Source organism: Heterodontus francisci, chromosome 36 (assembly GCF_036365525.1).
Source record: "Heterodontus francisci isolate sHetFra1 chromosome 36, sHetFra1.hap1, whole genome shotgun sequence".
Taxonomy (NCBI): Eukaryota; Metazoa; Chordata; class Chondrichthyes; order Heterodontiformes; family Heterodontidae; genus Heterodontus; species Heterodontus francisci.
In genome coordinates, this window is record NC_090406.1 from 36,940,565 (window position 1) to 36,963,523 (window position 22,959).

At 41.4% G+C, this 22,959-nt stretch overlaps 1 protein-coding gene across 2 annotated transcripts in view; it reads left to right on the top strand.

The window, feature by feature from the left end:
• Positions 1 to 15,690, top strand: part of LOC137351752 (endophilin-A2-like) — a 151,239-nt gene extending 135,549 nt beyond the window's left edge. Inside the window, exons 8-11 of one of the 2 annotated variants that reach the window (XM_068016547.1) lie at positions 4,167 to 4,294; positions 5,403 to 5,408; positions 8,328 to 8,378; positions 11,925 to 15,690. In XM_068016547.1, coding sequence (XP_067872648.1) covers positions 4,167 to 4,294; positions 5,403 to 5,408; positions 8,328 to 8,378; positions 11,925 to 12,121 — 382 coding nt within the window. In that variant the 3' untranslated portion in view covers positions 12,122 to 15,690. The remainder of the gene's footprint in view (positions 1 to 4,166; positions 4,295 to 5,402; positions 5,409 to 8,327; positions 8,379 to 11,924) is intronic. The other variant, XM_068016546.1, reaches the window with a different exon arrangement.
• The last annotated feature ends 7,269 nt before the right edge of the window (positions 15,691 to 22,959 follow it).

The following is a 22,959-nucleotide window of genomic DNA, read 5'->3' on the forward strand; positions in this document are numbered from 1 at the left end:
ATCCATGCTGGGCAACTTCTAGCTATAGTCTTTTTATCTAGATCGGTGGTAATTTCAAATTGAAGACTCTAAAATTTTTCCTTCCACAGGTGTTAAGATAGCTAACTTGTAATTACCTAGATTACCCCTCTCTGCATTTTAAAAAATTGATACTATACTTACCAACCATACCTCCAGTCCTGCGGGACACATGCACACTCAATAAAGTCCTGAAATGTAATTTTGAGGGCCTTAGCAATTTCTTGCCTCATCTTCATTATCCTAGAATTTATCCTTTCAGATGATTGCACTTAGTCTCCTTTTAGCCTTAGTAAGTTTGTAAAATTTTACTAAATTCTCTCTCGATCATTTCAGGACTCACTTCTCTGATACCCTTTTCTTTACTAAATTGCTTATTAAATACTTCTGCCATTTACAAATTGATGATCCTCTTCTCTTAGGCCTAACCTTGGTTTTAATGATTCTATTTTTTAACTGATATACTAGTAAAATAGTTGACTGTTCCTTTTGGTGCTTTTTTTTTCCTCATGCTCTCTCATGGTTTTCCTTATCCTGCTCTTAACCACTTTGCTTATTATCTCACATTCTCCTTAACATTTTCATCATTTTTATCGTCACTATAAGCCCTCCTCTTGCTCTTTAATTGGTTTCTAATTTCTTTATTTCTCTGTGGCATCCTGCAACTACTTGCCAACGTTCCGAATAAGTATAATCCAGTTTCTTTTTCTTTTCTTTAAAAACATGCCATTGTTTAACTCCAAGCAAATATAATTTGTTGCAGATGTTGGAGTTTTGGAGCTAGTGACTCATGACGCATGTGCAGTATATAGTGTTTTTGAATATATGATTACAGCTGCAATCTGTTTTTATGTAATTTAAATTAGGTTTTCTAATGTTGGAGAAGGCATGGAGAGATACTGGTTAAGGGAAGGGAGAGATTTAAAACTGGGTTTTCTTTGACAAGACCTTGATAAAGTGCAAGTTAACACTCAGTGTGATCTGGTTTTATCTTTCACATCCTTCCCATCTAGGATGTTTCATGGGTGAGTACAAGAAAGCAATGCCAGTTTTTTGGCAGTGCCATTCTGCAACATCCTTGAGATCCTTTGTTAGCTCAGTTGGAAGTGCTAGTCGGTTAGTGAGCCATTCAGCATTAGTCCCTACAGTTGAATTTCAACACTGCCTGATCTAAGCTGGGAGTTAACACGGTGCTGTATTTGGCCCTCAGTGACCCTGCGTTGGGGAATGAAAAATCAGTTCCTGTACCTGATCAGTATTCAGTGACCCCTGCAAGTGTATGAATGACAGGTGGGCAAGATCAGTTAGATCTGTGATGCCATCTGTGGAGGAATAGCCTATTAATACAAACTTGTCAGCCTCATGCACAAAGAATTTCCACTTGAGCAAGGTATAGGAAGCTGTTTGATTTATACTGGGGTATACTACTGTGCTGTAATGGAGAAGAGTAGCGGCAGATGGAAATGAAGGAATTATGCAAGTTTGGTAAATGTTGTGCAGAGTTTGAGTTAATTTGGCAGCACAGTACTGTAACTTCCTCATATTGGAAAATGAGAAGTGATGGTGTGTGGTTCAGGCCTAACAATTGGACAGTGTATTCTCAATCACTGTTGAATTTAATTTGCAGTTTGTTGCAAAGATGCATCGATGAGGCCAATGGAATTCAAGTTTCTATTGATTATATGTGCCATTGTGTTCTGACCATAGAGGAGATTGGAACAGTTATATAAATGTTGGTCATGTTCTCTGCAATTTAATTTTAATGTGCAGCTAAATTAGCAGGATTGTATGGAAAACATTTATCTTGGCATTTTGATAGTTCACTAACCTCGTTTTGTATAAGAGGGAATTTCATCGTCTTATAAACCACATCATTGTGCTGTTGACTTTCAAATTTACAAATAAAAAAAGTGAAAAATGTACTTGTTTTAACATTTGCTGTCCTGAAACAAAATACTTTTTAATAATGCAACCAGCATTCCAAATCCTACCCATTTTCCAGTAGCGGTTACTGGATGTCTGGTAAGGGCAGGATAAGACTCTTGTCTGGGGCCGCTCTCATGGTTGAATCGGCTGCAGATACTCAGTGTAGTCGTGCACATGAAGCATGGAACCATTGTGGTGGAGGGAAGTGTTGACAGTAGAGTAGGATGACATGTTGGTCGATGCAACCAGATTCCAGACCATGTTAGCACCTTCAGAACAGAAGGAGAAAATAAATTGTAAGACAAACGCTTGACAATTCTTGAGCTTGTCTGCTTAAAACCTGAGTGGAAAAATATAGGCTAATGGAAAGCTCTGCATCCTGCTGAGAAAAACTACTGCAGGGCTCAAAATTTATTGCAACACTGCAATTTTTTCCCTCACTTGCCTGTCACAATTCTTTAAGAAAAAAAAAATGTGAATGTTGGAATTGGCTTTTGTGGAGTATAAACATTGGCATGGATCTGTTGAGCTGAATGGCCTGTTTCTGTGCTGTAGATACTATGTAAAATCGACTTCACTTGTGCATGTCTGCAGCACAAACAATGTATGATTAGGGAAACCAGACGGAGCAAGGTGCTGCAGTGCAGTTTATCCTAAGAATAGAAGTGATTTACTGAGGTCACTCATACTTTTTTAACTGCAGTCAGTTTCTATTAACAGATCAGAAATATTACTATGTGCCTTGTCTGTTTGTAAACCCAGTGTTTGTTTTGAGAGCTGCTTCTGCTAAGGAATACTTTAGAAAGAATGGAAGTTGTTGGTAATTAATGGTGTGCAAAATAATGTGTACATTTAAAGTGCGTCAACTTGCCTCAGTAGGGAGGGTGCACATTTTTGGATCACAACGTGCTGGGTTCCAAGTGTACTTTAGTGTTTAAACTCGTGATCTAGATTGACACTCCTGTGGTGCCGAAGGTGTGTTGCATTGTTGGAGTTGTCAACCTTTGGATAAGAGGTCCTGTCTGCCTGTTTAGGTGTTTAAAAAGATCCCATGACACTAGTTGAAGAAAAACTAGGGGTTTTCCAGGTGTCCTGACCAACATTCATCCCCCAAACAACACTACCTGAAGCTAATTAATCATTCATTCTCATTGTTATTTTAGGGATCTTGTGCACAAATTGACTGCAGGTTTGTTGGCATAAGCCATTGCACGTCAAAGCAATTAGGTGTACGTGCAGCCTCCTGAGGTGTTTGAGAGATCTGATTAAATTCTGGTAAATTCCACGTCAAGCGTAAGATGTTGAGTATCACTTGGTCATCACTGCAATCATCTGGGTGCAAGCGTGGTGTTTAGAGATGGGAAGAAACATTTGAAGTAAATAGTAGTACACAGGGTCCATTCACAAACCTAAATAAATGTGTAGTCGTTGGAGCCTGCTGCACATTGCCTTTCATCACTTTTCTTTCAAAATGTATTTTTGGTGGTGTCTTAGTTACATGGAATATACAGCACAGAAACAGGCCATTTGGTATTTATACTCCACTTGAGTCTACGTTAAGATGGGGCTAAGAGTTTATTTCAGGATTGAAATCTTGTAGGTCTTTGTTTTAGTAAGTAGTCATGGCATCATTGATCGACTACTGACTTTAGCCTGGCCTGTTTTTTTTCCTTGCTTGGTTTATATTGAAATATTGCTCTGGATTTACTTTATACCATTTAGTCTCTCCCTCTCCCCCGCGCGCGCGCACATCTTGTTTCAAGATTAAAGTTCCCAAGTTTCTCCAACCTTGAGAGCTCAGTCCTCTGATATTGAGAGTCAGCCTTGTGGCTGTTCTTGGACTCTGTGGTCTGAATGTTTCCATTGTGACTTGGTATCAAAAGACTTAATGTTCAATTGCTTAGATTCAATGTCCTTTTAAGCCTTTTTAATAGCCAGCTGCCTAAAAGGGTATTTTGAGTATTCAGCATTCCCCTACCTTCCCCACCATCCTCTACAAGCAAGTGATAGCGTACGATGAATATATAGTTAAAAGTAATGGGATCTTACACAGCTACTTAAAATAGGTTTTCAGCACTTCACATTTATGCTACCAGCCCCACAAGTAGGGTTGGTGAAGTAAATTGATAATATATTCTAATGATTCCATTATACAATGTGGCAAGTACTAATCATCTTATTAATTGTGCACCTTATCTGATACTACAAATTGTTACACATAGGATACGGGATGCATCGGGCCGCCCCAAACGTGAATACCAGCCCAAGCCTAGAAGCAGTTACACTGAATATGGAGAGACAGACCATTCCAATGGAGGTTTTTCCTACAGCGGGTCAACAAAATCACAAGGTAAGCCTTTGCTTTTTATTTAGCTATTATTAGTGAGCCATGAGATGCCATGCACAACAGTGTGAATAGACCTTAACTAGCTAGTCAATCCTCCCACAAACTCAAACCACCACACCTCCTCTTTGTGAATCCTTTGCTTCCTTTGAGCTGGACTTCTGTAAAACAGATGAGCGTGCTGAGCAAATGGAGGATTCACACTCAGTTCCATGCAACATCAAGGTTTTCTCCAAGTTGAGTCAAGTTACAGAGGGTTGCAGCTCCCTCTGACTTAGCCTGGTACTGAACCATACAAACCAGGGAGTGCCCAATTTGATCCCCGTCTCTACCAAGATACCAGATCTCATCTTGACTGGCAATTGAGGCAATGCAATTAACCTCAGCAGTCCTAGACTAGGAAGAGAAAAGATCAACCAAAATTACTGCTCCTGATTGCTAAACAGGGATCTCCTACTGGAAAGTGTAACTGTGGATGCATAATGGGCTCAGAACCAGGCCAGGCTGTGATGCAGTCCATTGCCAAACCACTTTGCTGACATTAACAGTTTAGATTTGTGCATGAAGAACAGCCACTTGGGTAAGGTACTAGAGAGTAGCCATTGTCTGTGGAACTGTGTCCCTTTGTGTGAAGAGGGGAGTAACTTGGGAGGAAGCAAGAATTGAAGTAGGCCCTCAATCCCTAACCAAAATCAGACCAGCTGAGGGCTGCTGAATGAATTGCTTATGTGGTTTGTGGTTGGATATTGGGCTCAATACCAGTAACCAACATTTAATAAATAGGTTATCTTTGATTTTTTTCTTGGTCAGGAGTTCAGGTTTCTGTTCAGATACTGATACCTCCACTACCATATAGTTAGTCACAAAGACCAAAGAATTTGCCAGTGCTTCACAGAGTCACAGAATCGTTACAGTACAAGAAGGAGGCCGTTCAGCCCATCGTGTCTGCACCGGCTCTCCAAAACAGCAATTCGCTCACTTCTATTCCCTTGTTTTTATAAACTATCAGCACACTTAGGGTTTGACTATGACAAAGGAAAGAACTGACCAGAGCTAAACTTTAGCTGCTTTTATACTTTACTAGGACCTCAGCTGGAAAACTTAAGGTTAGGAGCTAGCAGTATTAGCACAATATAAAAGTGGCTTCTGTTTTTTTATATATGTGTCCATTGGTTTGTACTACTAACCAGCAGGAGATAGTGAAGAATGTATCTCTGGTGAACGCATCAATCAATCTTTCACTCTCTTGAACAGACTTCTTTTTCTGTTGAATCCGAATCTAGGTTAACTTTTCTTCCCTATAGAAAAAAAATTTGTTCCATCCATTGATCTAATTTCAGAGATTATTTTCCTGGTTTACTTACAATTTTTGTCTTTTAAGCTTTAACTGAGCTGTAAATTTGTGTAGGGATTTTGCAAAAATCAAATTAATGTTAGGCTGGCACAAAAATAAAATCTCATTTCCCAAGTGTCAGGTTCTGCTTCTGAGCAGGACATTGCTGCTGTGTGGTTCACTTATGCTGCACAACAGGAAGAAAGATAAATATGTAAATTACTTGAAGACTGTACTTTAACAGTTTTCCCCCACTCGATCATTTTTTTTTTAGAACCATTGAGTAACTTATCCAGAGCAGAAGGTTCTTGGTCTGTCCTGAGTTGGTGTTTGAGGCCGGTATGATGGTCACTACATATACTTTGGGCTTGATGCTGTGCAGTCAAATAGCCTGTCAGCATTTGCTATCTTGACTTACTTATTGAGAATTTTTGAGATATTGAAGCAATGGAGAAATAGATCCCCCCCCTTGGTTCTGGATCTGGGATTTTTGTAATGTGGCATAGATTTACAAATTTGCCATAGCTCTGAGCTTTTTCATGGCCATCACCTTTTACATACCCATCTTTATATGTGTTTTACTAATTTTTGCACTCTCACCTACCTCCTCCCCCCCACACTAATTTTGTCCCTCCTATTCCAAAGGCTACTAGGTTATGCTGGAATCAGCAGCCTCCTGGTTAATGTACCCTTTTTTTTATGGTGTGTGGGCTATTTGTTTAAGTGTGCAAGCCCTTTAAATTTCTTTGCACACACCGACGCACAGCTTCGAGGGAATATTGCTCCTGGTACTTTACTCAATTAACTATTCCTCGTGTGTGAACCTAAGCAGTGAGTATCAGCAAGTTAATCTGACCATGGAACTCATTACAGCTCAGCTTGCTCCTGTTTTTACCCAGAGCCTAAGTGTTCAGTGTAAAGTATTGCTTCCTCCCCCACTCCTGTTCTTACAGAATGCACTTTAAGTTTTTGTATGTTTCTACCATGACAGTTAGTAAGCCATTCTCAAGTACCTCGTAAAAATCCACAGTGCCAGAATCTTCCAACTTCATGACTTACTCAGCAACTGTATCTCTGGCTGACGTCATGGCATTGAGGAAGAACAGGCCTCTTTTCTGGCTTCCAGTTGCCAGTCTTGGTGCAATAATGCTATTGAAATGCTCTGTTACAAACCAGAGAACTTCAGGATTGGTCCCTGGCCTATCAGACAGGGTGGCACTGGTAGTGCTACATTTGGCCTCGATTCCAGAATTTGAGGGGTTAAAATAAGTCCTGGTTCACTCCGAATCGCTATCTTGTGATTCTCCTGTTGGAAATCCCTTGTTTGCTGCCTTCTAATGATGCTCAGTTGTGATGCTTTCAACTTTCAATTAGCCTGCCAGTACTTACTATAAAGGCTCTCCATTTGGCAAGGTACCAGGACTGCGGGCGCCAGTGGATCCATATATCAGCCAAAGTCAACAATTGCAAGAGCAGGAGGGAAAAAAAACAATAAAACTAACATGCATCGTTGTTATGTTTAAAAAAAAGTGTTATGTTGGGAGGAATAGCACTAATTTCAGTATAAACTATTGCCCTGATTCATCTATCCCTAAGCTAGTTGAATGAATGTGTCTTTCTTGACAATAATATTTTTTTTCATGTCACAGAATTAGCAATTTGTTTATTATATTGCATCTATATACTGCCTGTCAGTAGCAATTCAGATGATTAAATGACTAGCCATAGGAAAACAGTAAATTCTCCTAGCACTGCGTGCTGATCTAAGCCATACACAGTTGCTGTTCATCAGTGTTGTTACCAAGTCCGTTTAGTGCTTTAGTTATGATGCTCAATGTATTCAAGCCTGTACCCAGTGCTTGCGGCGCACTCTGTGTGATGCTCATTTCCTCAAATTGCTCTGGCTCCTGGTGAAAGACCTGCGTCCATCAATATCTGACCTTAGTGTTATACGGCTCAATGTGTTGCCTTCAGACACTTTTTATATTATGTTCGCTGATCACTGAATTGATAGCAAGAAAAAACTTAGGATTAGTACATAGGGGGCAATTTAGAACTTTTTTTCTACAGAAAGACCTTGAGTGTGGAAGACATTAACATATCTAGTTGTTAAAGCTCGGTTGATCCCTTTTAAAAGGGAATGCATTATCAGGTGAAAGAGCAGGGAAATGGGATTAGATAGATCACTCTGATGGAGTAACGAGCCCTGGCACAGGCCTAACTCTGCACAAGAATTTGACTTCCAAGTACTGTGCACATTTGAGGATATTTCAAAGAAAAATGTTGTGTCTCTCCAGCATACAAAAGTGGATGTCACGAGCAACCCAATATTGTATCAGAGCGTAATCTACAAAACCCCCATTCTCGCAGTTCTTGACACTAATTTTGGATCTTGGAGGAGGGAAGGTTTCTCTAATTTTGGTGGGAGTTGGAGGGGAGGATGAATGAAGAAAGTTAAGAGCAGCCCCACTGTATAGAACTTGTGATGGCCCCATGACGAGTTCGGGGTCACACAACCATGTCAGTCTGACTGCGGGAAGGTCTTGACTGCTGGGTGAGGCGGATGAGAGGGAGCTGAAAACGATGGCTGCTATCTGTTAACAAAGCTTTCATCTTCAGTCAATAATAGTGCAGTTGATTTACTAATTATAGGGAAGATTTATACATTATATTGAATTTATTTTGCATTAACTTTCCCATGAACAGCCTCCTTCCATTCAGACAAGCCCAATAGGATGCCAGCCAGCAGATCCCCCTGTGAGTAGGGTAGCTATTGCCCAATTTTTAGTTCTGATGGATAAAATGTCAGTTGTTCTGTTAAAGGAGTTATCGCAATTTAATAAGGATCAATGGTTGTATATTTAACTTTGATCAAAAACTCTAAGAGCAATAATTTAAAGGATTTTTGTTTTGTCACTGAAAGTAGCCATAATTATCTGTATATCCCTATCACCTGGTTTTAGGAAGAGCTGTTTGTCCCACTGTTTGAGAGTGTGAGGGCAATGTAGGAAAATTCTGTTTTTTATAGTGATTAGTATTGATTGTACCTCTAGCATCAGCTTCCTCTTCTGTGCCAAAATGATATTTTCCTTCTCCTGTATATCAATGGTTTCCAAACTTTCCTGCCAACATTCATAATCATGGAATGCCACAGAACTGAAACAAGTCCCCTGGGGTCCATTAAGTCTATGCTCGTGATTTTTTTTTTCACACGAACCACCAAGTCTCATCCCATTTTCCTGCTTACTCCCAATGCCCCATTAACATTTCCCTCTTTCAAGCATCTGAATAATTCCCTGTTTGTCTTAAGATGTTCAGGTGTAAAGAGGGCATACTCCCGGGCACCATTTGTCCTAAAATTTCTGAAAAATGTCAATGATCCAAAAGGTGACACTACAGCCAGTACAGAAAAAATTGGCACCAAAACTAAAGAATTAAAAAAACACTTGCAGAATTCTCAAGTTTGTCTTTGTGGATCTAAGCTCTAGTGTGTTGTCAGGGTGGAGCTGTACTTGCTCGTCCCTGCACAATATGTTGCTAATTGCATCAATCTTGGTGCCATCACTGACCACGACACTGACTGACATACAGCTTTCACATTAGGAACTCCCTGATCCCCAAAGATCTGTGACCTGCCAGTTTGAAGACTACTGCTGTACACCAGAGTCGTCATTCTGCTGAAACTCTAATAATGATTAAGAACTGTAATGTAGTGGTAATGACTGAAATATTTTTTCACAACAGAATGTTGTTGAAACAGTTTTCATCTATGACTCTATGGTTCAAATCGCTGGCACAGGCATGATGGCCTTTTGTGCTGTACTGTTCTATAACTCACTATTCAAACATTTACTTTTTCCAGTATTTACTGACGTTTTTTGAATAAGACTGTTGTATTTTACTCGTGTGATTAACTTTCTGTTATTGCCACTACATTTGTTGGAAAATGATTTCTCATTTGTGTTAAAATAATATCACTATGCTGTTATAATGATTAAAACAAACCATCAGACATTAATGTGGAGTAATCGTGACAGGCGTTGCTAGTCTTGCATGTATTGGTGATCAAGGTCTGCTGTATTTAGTCTGAAGTTGCCACATGTACATTCTGTGGCTCATCTAGAAGCTTTAATGTAGTAAAATGTCTCAAGGTTCTTCACAAAATGCGAGTGAATGAACCCTGAGGAGCAATAAGGAGAGGGAACCAATTAAAAAAAATATTCAGGATGCTTTTGAAGGTGGATAGCAATGGGTAGGAGTTCAGAGACTTGTGGCTTGATGACTATGTCTGCACGGTGGGGAAGAGATTGAAGGGGTGCTCGGTCAGCAAGAGCCTGAAGGACAGATGGAAACTGGCATGTAAGCCAGGTGGAAGCTGCAGAGGTAGGGTGCTGGTGAAGGTGAACAATCTTATAAATGAGGATTTCAAAGCTAATAGGTTAGAGCCGGTACAAGATGATGAAGAGGAGGTTGATAAATCAGTAGGATATGGTACAAGATTAGATGCAGTTAGAGGCATTTTGGATATGCCAGAGTTTCTGTAGGGTAGAACTTAGGGGAGCGATGGAACATGAAGATGATAAAGCATGAGTAAAAGTTTTAACAGTGCTGAAGGTGAGGTAGAGCTGGAGACAGATTTAAAGAAAAGGTTCCCAGTAATTTGCTCCTGTATCCTTATTCGAAGGAAGGTTCCGATGCGATTGAGGTACCTGAATGGTATCTCAGTTCTGCTGGCTGATGGCAGTAGATTTCTTTCTGTGTGTTTAGTGTTGTGGTGCATCAAGTTTGAGGAAACCAGACCACTGTCTGTATGTGGCCCATTTTATTTGTGCATCCACATTTAACCTGGTGAATCTAGTAGAATGTGGTAGAGGGATTTGAGTCACATTGGTTGATGAGAGTTTCACAGTTGATGTCATGACATGTGCTGGCTTCTGCTACACTGCAGCCAGCAAAGTGCCAGCCTGGTGTCAGACTGCCCTTTTAGCTGCATCTTGCCGGATGCAGTTTTCTCCATTCAGTAGTTCAATGCCATGCAATGCACCGTGGCACTTTTAACATGAATTCATGGTGTAACAAAAGAATTTAAATGCACTGATTTAGCAACCTTGTTCCAAATGTTCTTTTCCCTCATTAAGATTCCAACACTTTTAGAATATACTATATTCTAGTTCAACCATTTGTACTGATTTCTTGAGTGGAAGTTTGGGAGAAGTGTAAATACAGCACAGAGCAAGAGAGAATTGGTGCTCTGGATTAGTTCAGTGTCCTAAAGTCAAACCCAGCCCAGGTTTTATGGTTTTCTCCCTATGATTCAAAATTGCCAAAATGATTTTAGATAGTTTCAACCAAGCTGCCAGTGGCTTTATTTAATAGCGTGGCATTAAATTCATAGTTTGAACATGCAGTTTCAACAGTTTTTTTTTTAGGAATCCTCTACTTTTTCCCCTTTCTGCTTTTCCCTCTTGATTTTTAATTTTAGTAAGCCACTGCCCTCCTGTGACCAAGAGAGCAGGTGATTTGATCCCAGCTTTTACCAGAGCAGCTATTCAGTGACACCTTTTGATTCCCCACCCAAAGCAGCACAGCTGAGATTCGGAACGCAATGGAATGAACAGATTGAATCCATGTCACTCTTTCGGGGGTTCATAGGTGTTCCAGTATGATCTATCTTCCTGTCTCTCCACCCTTTAGCTGTAGGTGTCCTTTACACTCTAGTTGAATTTGCTGCATTGTTTTATAGTAATAATCCCACTTCCTGTTTGCTACTAAAAGTGATCTTTGGATGTTAATGAAGTATTATTGCTCCCAGTAGAGTAGTTTCTGAAGTACCCCTCCTACATCTTGTACTGTCTAAGGAGATTCTTCCCTTTCTTTCTACTGACTCGGTTGCTAAATGCAATGTCCAAAAAGGTCCCAGATTCAAACTTTAGTCTGTGATGTGTTACCTATCTCACCTGGAGCAACACCTGAGCCTTTGAATTGGTCTCAGTGCTCTTGAGTTACAGGGGGAAAGATTAGCCAGTGTTCCTGCAGCTGACCATTATCCAGTGACTCTTGCTGGAATGTGGGCCTGTATAGATTTTGGGTGAGGGTGGGATGACTATTAGCTGTGATGCTACAGTCAGATAGCCTGACACCCATTAATCTGGACATGCACCTAAATCATAGCCACTTGGGTGAGATACCAAGGGGCAGCTGATATCCTTGAACCTTACCCCAACAAGAGCCAATGCTGTCAAAAGAAGAGGGAAGGGAAAAAAGTTATTTTACTCACAGACTGCATTTTCTTGTTGTGTGTAGCACACCTAGACCAGCCATGCTGCAAGGCGCTGTATGATTTTGAGCCAGAGAATGAAGGAGAGCTTGGCTTCAAGGAAGGAGACACCATCACATTGACCAATCAGATCGACGACAACTGGTATGAAGGAATGCTGCACGGCCAATCGGGATTCTTCCCTGTCAACTATGTGGAAGTGCTGGTCCCATTACCTCAGTAAAGTTGCTGAACTGGACACCAGATACAGATGTGGAGAGAGGGAAACTTTCAACATTCCTTTTAATTTAAAACACTAGTCCACTTCCATGGGTTGTTTTTCACAGTGCAGTGTTACATTGCGTGCAATGCCATCATTTTTTTTATTTTGAATTGACAATTTTTTTTTCTGTGTTAATGTAAGATGCAGCTCCAGTTACTCTGCATGTATTGCAATATGGTTGTGAGAGGTCAGCATTTACTTCAGAGGAATCCTTTTATGTAAGCTGTCCAGTGCGAGCAAAGTGAAAGGGCTGAAATTAGACATTTGCTTTGTAGAAGGAATGGCTGTGACAGTGTTATCACTCCCAGTGTATGAGGTACCCGTCCTATACTGCTCATCAAAAAGTTAGTTTCTACTGCGCAGTTACTGCTATGGAAGCCACGTGATCTTGGGTCACGTACATCACCATTTTTACAAAGTGTTTTTATAATTTCTTTTGTTCCCAATTCACACTAACATGGGGGTTATATTGAAATAATTCACACTGTACAGGACTTGGGTGGCATAGTGGGTCAGACACCAGCCTTTCAGTTCTGGCATCTAGATTCATATTCAGCCTGAACTGATGGGGTGATTGTCTCCTCTGTCTGCAGATGGCAATCTCATTTCACAGGGCACAGGGATGGCTGGTGTGGGAATTGGGCAAATGTCACAATGGTGCAGAAGGGGACGCTGCTCTGAGGTTGGGACTGAGTTGCATAGTCAGAGCCCAGTAAATACAGCATAACCTTGCTGTGCCAGATCTCTCTGACCCACTGGGTGCCTGAAATGGAAAGTGTTCCATTCCCAGCACCAGTTACTATTCATGTAGTGACGCCAGGCAGTACAACTTAAGTCACTGAGTTTACTTACTTTGTCTAACCCACCACTGCCCTCTGTTTGCCCCATGTTTACATTAACTATCCTCTGTGCAAGATCCTAAGTTTAAGATGTGAATCAAAACAGGACTTTTGTCCCTCTCTATTTTAGACTTGACTTTTTCCAGGAAAATCCTGTCCGCTGGTTCGTGACAGACATGCATTTTCTTCCCTCAGAGGTTATGACCTTGTATAGTTAGCTGAGGAGCTTTGTGCTTCTGTTCAAATCAATCATCAACTTCCCTACAACAGGGAGAGGGGAAAACAAGCCAGGGTCCCTGCTCATGATCGCTGTCCTATTGAAGAATCTGTATTTGCATTTGATGAGATGAGGACAGAATGGGATCATGCTCTGCTTTGATACCGCCATAGACAAATAGTCCATTGACACTTATGAGTGAAAGAATAGCTCCTTGGTTGAAGCAGTTCTAGGTGCCTGGTGCCCATGGAACTTCACCCCAGTAAGAGTCAGCACTTTGAAGAGAGGATGAAATGAGGGAGGGAGTCAGGCATTTTAAAAAAAGGTTCATGAGGCATGTTCTCCACAACACATCCAGCTATCTGAAAGTTCATTTTTCTCAGTTTTAGAACCATTGAAGGTGTTTAAGTGTTAGTGGTGTGAATCCAAGTAATTTAATTTGACTTGGAAAACATATACAGTGACTACTGTTGAACTGTAGTATGTCTGCAGTTGTTAAGTGAAAGCTATAAATCTTTAGACCAACTGGTTTAAAAGTACATGTTTAAACAGTACTTCATTTCTGTGAACCACTGTTATGTAGAAGGGAAGACCCTAGTAGAGAACAGGTGTTGAATCCAATAAAAGGAGGAGCAGCTTAAACTTCCCATCTGCCAACCTTTGTTCATGCTCTGTCTCTGGAGGCATCCTGTAGCATAAATGAGTTGGTGTACACGCTAGTGGAGGAAGCACTGTAATTTAAATGAACGAGCATACATGTCTTTCGAGATACAGGATGTGCCTGTGAGATGGTTTTGTCCCCTGCCTCTGCAACCAAAACACTGGTGGATAGAAATGCCTGGACGCAGGTCGCTCAGGCCACTATTTAGTCTTGCTCATGGGTGAGCTGAACTCTCAGCCCCCATCTCTCATCCATCCTCCAACCTAAACAGGCTACGGTCAGATTGCTGGCCTGTAAAACCTTATGTTGAGGTTCGAAGTTGTCTGCAGCTAAATTGTTAGTCACGTTCATAACTTTTGAACAATTTGCACATTGAAGCTGGTGCTATGAATGTCATCCTATGGTGTAAACACAGCAGATCTGAAATGGCCCTGATCTGCAATATAAATGAGGCACAATTCAATCTTTCGGGGAAGTGGAGATAGTGAGCAAGGGGTTCCTGTTGCACACTCATTGACTTCCCTGAGTCCTTATCACATTGCTGCTGCATGGATCCAAAAAAAGGATGTGCACAATAACAATTTTCAAATCCTGGCATCCTTCACCCTCTCCCCTCTTTTGGCAAGCACACAGATAACTGGAATGAATTTAGTTTTCTGAGAGACTTGAATCGTCCTCACTATTATTTTCTAAGGTCTAACTTTGGCTCTCTGTTTAATGAAGAGCAAGTTCAAGCTTTAAGTAATTGTTCCTGTTTTGACCTCCACGATGTTGAATGATAACCTGGTACAACACGTGCAGCATGTATCTGGCAGGTATCATGCTGTAGCACTCCCATATTGACACTAGCTCTTTAACACTAATCATGATGTACCATGTATCTGTCTAGTACTTTTTGATAGTGTTGTCAACTCATCGTGAAAATTAGAAGATTGTGACCATACCTGTACTAATGCTTTATGAATTTTGATCTATCTTTTGATAATTATAACTCAAAATATGTATCTTTTTTACTGTTTAATCCTGCATGTAGATTTATGTTTAGTATAGTTATAAACTATGTAGTGTTTTGTTCAGATTATGTAAAGAATAAACAAATAGCAGGTGATAACTGAGCTGGGATTTGCATAAATCTAAAGTTTTTTTTTTGAGTGGGTTTGTTTCAAAACAAAATGTCAAATATGAAATAATTTTTAATTCCTTACAAGGCAGTATGGCTTAGTTTGTGTCAGCTTTGGATAGTAGCATTCTTGTCTTTGGGTCCCCACTCCAGGACTTGAGCACTTAATCTCAGCTAACATTCCAGTGCAGGACTGAAGGAGTGCTATATTGTTGGAAATGCCATCTTTCAGATGAATCGTTATATCAAGGTCTCATGTGCCTGCTCCGGTAGACATAAAAGATCACGTAGCACAGTTTAAAGAAAGACAAGTTTTCCAGTGTCATGCTTAACATTCCCCACCTCAACTAATGTCACTTAAAGCAGAAAACAGAAGATCTCATTTGCTGTATGCGGTTGGCCTCTGTGACTGCATTTCAGAAGTAATTTTTCTATGAAGCATTTTGGGACATCATAAAGATGTGATGAAGTACTAAGAAAATGTAAGTTCCTTGTAAGAGGTTGGGTTATTTGCTGTTAGACACTTGTCCCATGTTCTAAACAGATGAGGTTCTGTTTAAAATCATGGAGTGCAGTTTGGTCTGCACTGAGAGCTGGTGAGAAGGGGTTTTAAAGGTTAATTTCTATCTAAAGTCTAGTTTTTTTTCTTCAATTTAGAAATTAACTAAAAATTACTCATTAAGTTCAGAGTTTTATTCCAGCCTTAAAAAAAAAAGGGGGTATACAAGCTCTCTGGAAGCAACTGCAGCTAGTTACTTACGTAGCTGACTTAAATTGGTTTTCAGAAGCTTGAATCAGTTGTTTTTCAGAAAGTATTGTCATGCAGACCCCCAACTGCCAAGAATGAGGCATATTAATTTTGTCATATGAACATTGATTTTAAACTGTTGCTGGAGTGAAGAAATGACTTGTTAAAGAGATCACCAAACCTTTGACTGGAGGGCATTTGCATACTAAGAGATGGTGCTTGTGGAGACAAAAGACTATTCCCTGGTCCAATTGACCCAAATGGATTTTGATCACCAGACATTGAAGGTGTAAGGAAGGATATTACAGGGGCTAAGATGACATCCACAAAGCCAAGACTGGTTAAACCAGCTGCTCACATGACTAACTGGCTGGTCCAGGTTTTTTGAACTAGCCACAGGACAGTTTGATAGAATTCAGAAGGCAGTGTGCAACTGAAGCTGGAACAAGAAAGCCTGTCTCTCCTGGCTTTCTCTCTTTCACTTTCTTCCAAGCCACCGGACCCACGGAAGACGTAAACCTCAAGAGAGAAAAGACTCCGACATCGAAACAAGTTGAAGCGTGAACTGGGCCCCAACCAACAGCAGGATTTAATGGCTACCAAAGACTCCACGTTGAACTCAAAGGAAGTACTGTAATTATAATCCCGATATTGCCTCGAACTTTTTCCCTTTATTCTTTTCTACTTTTTCTGTCTCTATCTGCGTGTGCCTTTATCGTGTATGCATGCTAGTGTGGTCACGTCACATATTGGTAGTCGTTAACTGCATTAGAGTTTAAGATTAATAAACTTTTACCTTGTTTAAATCGAAGGAAACCTGTCTGATTTCTTTGCCTTATAATTGGAGCAGTGAACAAGGATTCACTGAGAGGGAGCTAAAACCACGGTGTTTCTAAAATTAAACCCTGTTACGGTTAAACCAGGCAAAGGCTGAGAGGGAAACCCTAGACCCCTTCTCACCTGGTCGTAACAGTATAAAAGCAGGCTTCCTCAGTGCTGCTTTGAGTGCTCAGAGTGTAAAGTGGGAGTTTGGTGAGGGAGGTGCTCCTTTTTCTACCTTTTTTCAGCCTCCAGTAGCTGACTCTTTCTTCAGTACAGGGGAAGAAGCTGATTGGTGAGCAACTGCTAAGTTATTCTACTTGTTCTAATTGTAATAAATAGTTTTTAAAGTTACGGTATGGCAGGTCAGCTCGGCCAAGTGGAATGCACATCCTGCGGTATGTGGGAAGTCATGGACGCACCACATATCCTAGACGAACACATCTGCAGGAAGTGTCACCAGCTGCAGAAGCTTGAGTTCCGGGTTTCAGAACCCGAGCGGCAGTTTGAGTCACTGTTGTGCATCGCAAGGTGGAGGACTACGTGGATAGCATGTTTAGGGAGGTGGTCACACCGCAGGTTAGGAGCATGCAGGCAGAGGGGGAATGGGTGACCACCAAGCAGTCTAAGAGAACCAGGCAGCTCGTGCAGGAGTCCCCTAGTCTATCTTGCTTGCAAATCGGTTTTTCATTTTGGATACTGGTGAGAGTGATGATTCCTCAGGGGAGTGCAGCCAGAGCAAATTCTGTGGTACCATGGGTGGATCAGTTGCACAGGAGGAGAGGAAGAAGCGTGGAAGAGCAATAGTGATCGGGGATTTGATTGTCGGGATCAGACAGGCATTTCTGTGGCAGTAAGCGTGACTCCAGGATGGTGTGTTGCCTCCCTGGTGTCAAGGATGTCACTGAGTGGCTGCAGGACATCCTTCCGGGGGAGAGTGAACAGCCAGATGTTGTGGTCCACATTGATACCAATGACATAGATAGGAAGAGGGATGAAGTCCTGAAAGCAGATTTTAGGGAGTTAGGAAGGAAATAAAAATGCAGGACTTCAAGAGCAGTAATCTCGAGATTACTCCCAGTGCTATGTGCTACTGAGTATAGGAATAGGAGGATTGATTGTTTGAACACGTGGCTGGAGAATTGGTGTCAGAGGGAGGGCATCAGATTTCTGAGGCATTGGGACCAGTTCTCGGGTAAGTGGGACCGGTACAAGATGGGCTACACCTTAACAGGACCGGGACTAATATCCTCGCAGAGAGATTAGCTAGTGCTCTTGGGGAGGGTTTGAACTAGCTTGTCAGGGGGATGGGAACCTAAGGCGTAGCTCAAATTGGAAGGAAGTAAAGCTTGCAACCGGAAGTAGAAAAGTGGCAGGCGAAACAAAGGTGAGTATCAACTAGGCTTAGAATGCAGAGTAATGTCAAGAAGACAAGGTTAGGGCACTCTGACTGAATGCATGCAGCATTCACAAAGTAGATGATTTAAAGGCACAAAGAGGTAAATGGGTATGATCTAATTGCCATTACGGAAATATGGCCACAGGATGACCAAGACTGGGAACTGAATATTCAAGAATATTTGACATTTAGGAAGGACAGGCAAAAAGGAAAAGGAGGTGGTGTAGCGCTGATAAGGGATGGGATCAGTAACTTAGGAAGGGAGGACCTCAGATTGGAACAGCAAAACTTGGAATCTGTTTGGGTGGAGCTAAGAAACTGCAAGGGGCAGCAAACATTGGTAGGAGTTATTTATAGGCCATTAAGCAGTAGTGGTAGTGTGGGGTAGAATATTAATCAGGAGATTAGAGAAGCCTGTGTGGAGTTTGCAAGTTCTCCCTGTGTCTGCTTGGGTTTCCTCCCACATGCCAAAGACTTGCAGGTTGATAGGTAAATTGGCCATTAGCAATTGCCCCTAGTATAGGTAGGTGGTAGGGAAACATAGGGACAGATGGGGATGTGGTAGGAATATCGAATCAGTGTAGGATTAGTATAAATGGGTGGTTGATGGTCGGCACAGACTCGGTGGGCCGAAGGGCCTGTTTCAGTGCTGTATCGCTAAAACAAGGACCTGGGGACTTGTCAGCCCGCAGCTCCATCAGTTTGGTCAGTACTGCTTCCGCAGCAATTGTAATTTCACCAAGTTCCTCCCTTCCATCTCCTGATTTACAGCTATTACTGGAATGTTTTTTGTATCCTCTTTGGTGAAGATAGAAGCAAAATATTTGTTAATTTCATCTGTTTCCTTATTATCTATACTAACTCCCCATTCTCACTCTCTAGAGGACCAATCACTTTACCTACTCTTTTCCTTTTTAAATACCTGTAGAAACACTTTTTTACATTTCTAGCTAGCTTCCTCTCATACTCGAATTTCTTTCTCCTGATTAATCTTTTAGTCATTGGTTAGAATATAAGGAATGGCAGACAATCATCTGACCTGCCACTCATCTTTGCGCAACTATTTGCCTTTTCCTTACGTTTGATGCTTTCTTTAACTTCTTTTGTTAACAACGGATGGCGAGTCCTCCCCTTAGAACTTTTCTTTATAGTAGGAATATACCTATCCTGAGTATTCTGAAATATCCGCTTGAATGGCTGCCACTGCTTCTGTATTGATGTACCTCCTAGCTTAGTAACCCAGTTCACTTCAGCTAGCTCAGCTTTCATGACCACATGGTTGCCCTTATTTAAGTTTAAAATACTAGTCTTAGACCCACTCTTCTCTCTTTAAAACTGGATGTAAAATTCATGATGTGCTTCCCATAGTTGAATAGCTTGCAGCATGTGCAAGATGTGAGTGTGAAGCTTCCAGCAATGCTAAGCATCTGAGGGTGAGGTGAAGCATATGAATGTGAGGTTTGAGTCATGATTGATATAGTCATATTGTATTCGCTGCTACCTAGAGGTGCCTTTACTCTGAGGTCATTAATTAATCCTGTCACATTACATCATACCAAGTCTAATATAACCTGCTCTGTGGTTGGTTCCAGAATGTGCTGCTCTAAGAAACTATTTCAAATGCATTCTGTGAACTCCTTATCCAGGCTACTATTGCCAATCTGATTTTCCAGTTTATATGTAGATTAAAATCACCCATGATTACTGCCGTCCCTTTTATCACAAGCACCAAATATTTCTTCTTGTATACTTTGTCCTACATTATGGTTAACTGTTAGGGGGCCTGTAGACCACTCTCACTAGTGACTTCTTTCCCCTACCATTCCTCATCTCCACCCAAACCGATTCTACATCCTGATGATCTGAACCAAAGTCATCTCTAACTATTGCACCGATGCCATCCATGATTAAGAGTGCTACCCCTCCACCTTTACCTAGTTTCCTATTCTTCTTGAACGTCATATACCCCTCAATATTCAGGACCTAATCCTTGTCATCCTGCAGCCACATCTCTGTAATGGCTATCAGATCATAGTTATTTACTTCAATGTGCGCTATCAGTTCATCTACTTTGTTATGAATGCTACATGCATTCATATACAGAGCCTTTAGTTTTGTCTTTTTGTTACGTTTGTCTTGACTGTTGGTGTGTTATTAGGTTTTTTCTCTGTCCCTTCCTGCCATTGTCTGACCTTCATTTCCCATATTACTATTCTGCTCTCTTGGTTTGCTACATCTAACCCAGGCTTGATCTCTCATTCCTCCCCCCCCCCCCCCTTTTAGTTTAAAGCCCTGTCTACTTCCTTAGTTATACAGCTTGCTAGAACACTGGTCCCAGCACGGCTCAGATGCAGACCATCCCAATGGTACAGGCCCCATTTTCCCCAGTACTTGTGCCAGTGCCCCATGAGCTGAAACCCACTTCTCCCACACCAGTCTTTGAGCCATGTATTCATGTCACTAATCTTATGTGCTCTCTGCCGATTTTTTTTTATTCATTTGTGGGATATGGGCGTCGCTGACAAGGCCAGCATTTATTGCCCATCCCTAACTGCCCTTGAGAAGGTGGTGGTGAGCTGCCAATTGGCATGTGGCTCAGGTAATAATCCAGAGATTGTTACCCTTGAGGTTCTACTCTTCAAGTTGGTGCCTAGCTCCTCATCCCATCCAGTAGCTCCATCAGTTTAAGTTGTTAAACTTCTTTCCTAGTCCTACCTATGTTGTTGGTACCTACATGGACCACAGCAACTGGATGCTTCCCCTCCCACTCCATGTTCCTGTACAGCCCTCAGCAGATGTCCCGAACCCTGGCACCGGGTAGGCAACACAACCTTCTGAACTCTCACTCTCGGCTGCACAGAAGTGTCAATCCGCCTCACTATACTATCCTCCACTACATTTCTTTTTGCTCCCCCCATGAATGGCTTCCTGCATCACAGTGCCATGACCAGTCTGCTCATCCACCTTGCAGACCTCACTTTCGTCCACACAGGTTGAGAGCACCTCAAACCTGTTTGACAATTACAAAGCCTGAGGCTCCTAAACTACTGTCTGCTCAGTTCCTTTACCTACCTCACTCACAGTCACATTCTTCTGTCGCTCACTGCTGACCAAAACAGATGACCCTGTTCCAAGAGGTGTGAAAATCTTCTGGAATAAAATGTCCAGGTATGCCTCCCCCTCCCTTATGTGGCGCAGTGTTTGCAGTTCAGCTTCCAGATGAATAATCCTGATCCAGAATTCCTCTAGCTGCTTACGCTTTAGTGGCGCAATCGGTTAGCGCGTGGTACTTATACAACTTTCTGCAGACGTGTTTGCCCTGGATCGCCTCGGCATCCAAAAGCTCCCACGTATCACAGCTGCAGCCATAACACCTGTCCTTCCATTATTACTTATGCTATTAGTTAATTCATTTTAATTACTTAGTCACTTTCTTAATTAACTCTCACTGTTTCCCAATATTCTAAGCTTAATTAGTAATACCAAATAAAAACCTTATAATTTCTAAAATTACCTGAGTTTTGAAAGATAAATGATAAAACACTCACCAACCAATCACCTACCTTGGAGTCAAAAGACGAAGACTCACCAGCTGCTGGAGGCTAAAAAAGATAGGAAAAGGAGACCCTCTTGCCCCTTCTGCACTAAATTCCCACGTGCACCAAATTCCAGCTTCACTCTGGCAATGTCTCTGACTCAGGCAAGTATCTCATCTCGCTGCGTCCAGTTAAGAACGGGTCTGCTTTATATACAGATTCTGATGACTCACCAGCTCAGCTTCTGCTACAATAATTAGCACCTATTGAACCTAATTACTTTCAACTGATTGACAGATAACTGCCACTGCTGGCTACTTCTTGTTTAACTAGGCTATTTCCCTAACCAAGAGATTTTAAAGCCTCTTAATCTAAAATTTAAGCTTGACAAACTTACCAGAACTTACCACGTGCATCAATTTTCAGCTTCATTCTGGCAACGTCTCTCACTCAGGCAAATGTATCTTCTCACTGGGTTCCCTCACTCACAATAGTGGGGAAAATACTGGAATGTATTCTAAAGGATGTGATAAATGGGCACTTGGATAATAATGATCTGATTAGGCATTGTCAACGTGGATTTATGAATAGAAAATCATGTTTTACAAACCTGGAGTTTTTTGAGGATGTTAATAACATTGATAAAGGGGAGTTGATGGATGTAGTATACTTGGATTTTCAGAAGGGTTTTAATAAAGTCTCCCACAGGAGGTTGATTAGCAAAATTAAAGCATATGGGATAGGAGTTAATATACTGGCACAGATTAAGGATTGGTTAACATGCAGAAAACAGGTCATTCTTGCGTTGGCAGGCTGTGATGCATGGGGAACTGCAAGGATCAGTACTTGGGGTCCCAGCTGCTTACAATATATATCAATGACTTGGATGTGGGGACTAAATGTAATCTTTCCAAGTTCGTGGATGACACAAAATTGGGTGGGAATGTGTGTTGTGAGGAAGATGCAAAGTGGCTTCAAGGGGATTTGGACAGACTTGGTGGGCAAGAACATGGCAGATGGAATATGATGTGGAAAAATGTGAGGTTATCCACTTTGGGAGGAGGAATAGATGAGCAGAGTGTTTCATAAATGGTAAGAGATTAGAAAGTGTAGATGTACAAAGGGACCTGGGTGTTCTTGTCAATAAGTCACTGAAAGCTAACATGCAGGTGCAGCAAGGAATTACGAAGGTGAATGATATGTTGGCCTTTACCACTAGAGGATTTGAGTACAGGAGTAGCGAAGTCTTGCTTCAATTGTATAGAACCTTGGTTAGACCGCATCTGGAGTGATGTCTGTAGTTTTGGTCCCCTTACCTTAGGAAGGATATTATTGCCATAGAGGGAGTGCAACGAAGGTTCACCACACTTGTTCCCGGGATGTCCTGTGAAGAGAGATTGGGGAAACTGGGCCTGTATTCTCTAGAGTTTCGAAGAATGAGAGATAATCTCATTGAAAGC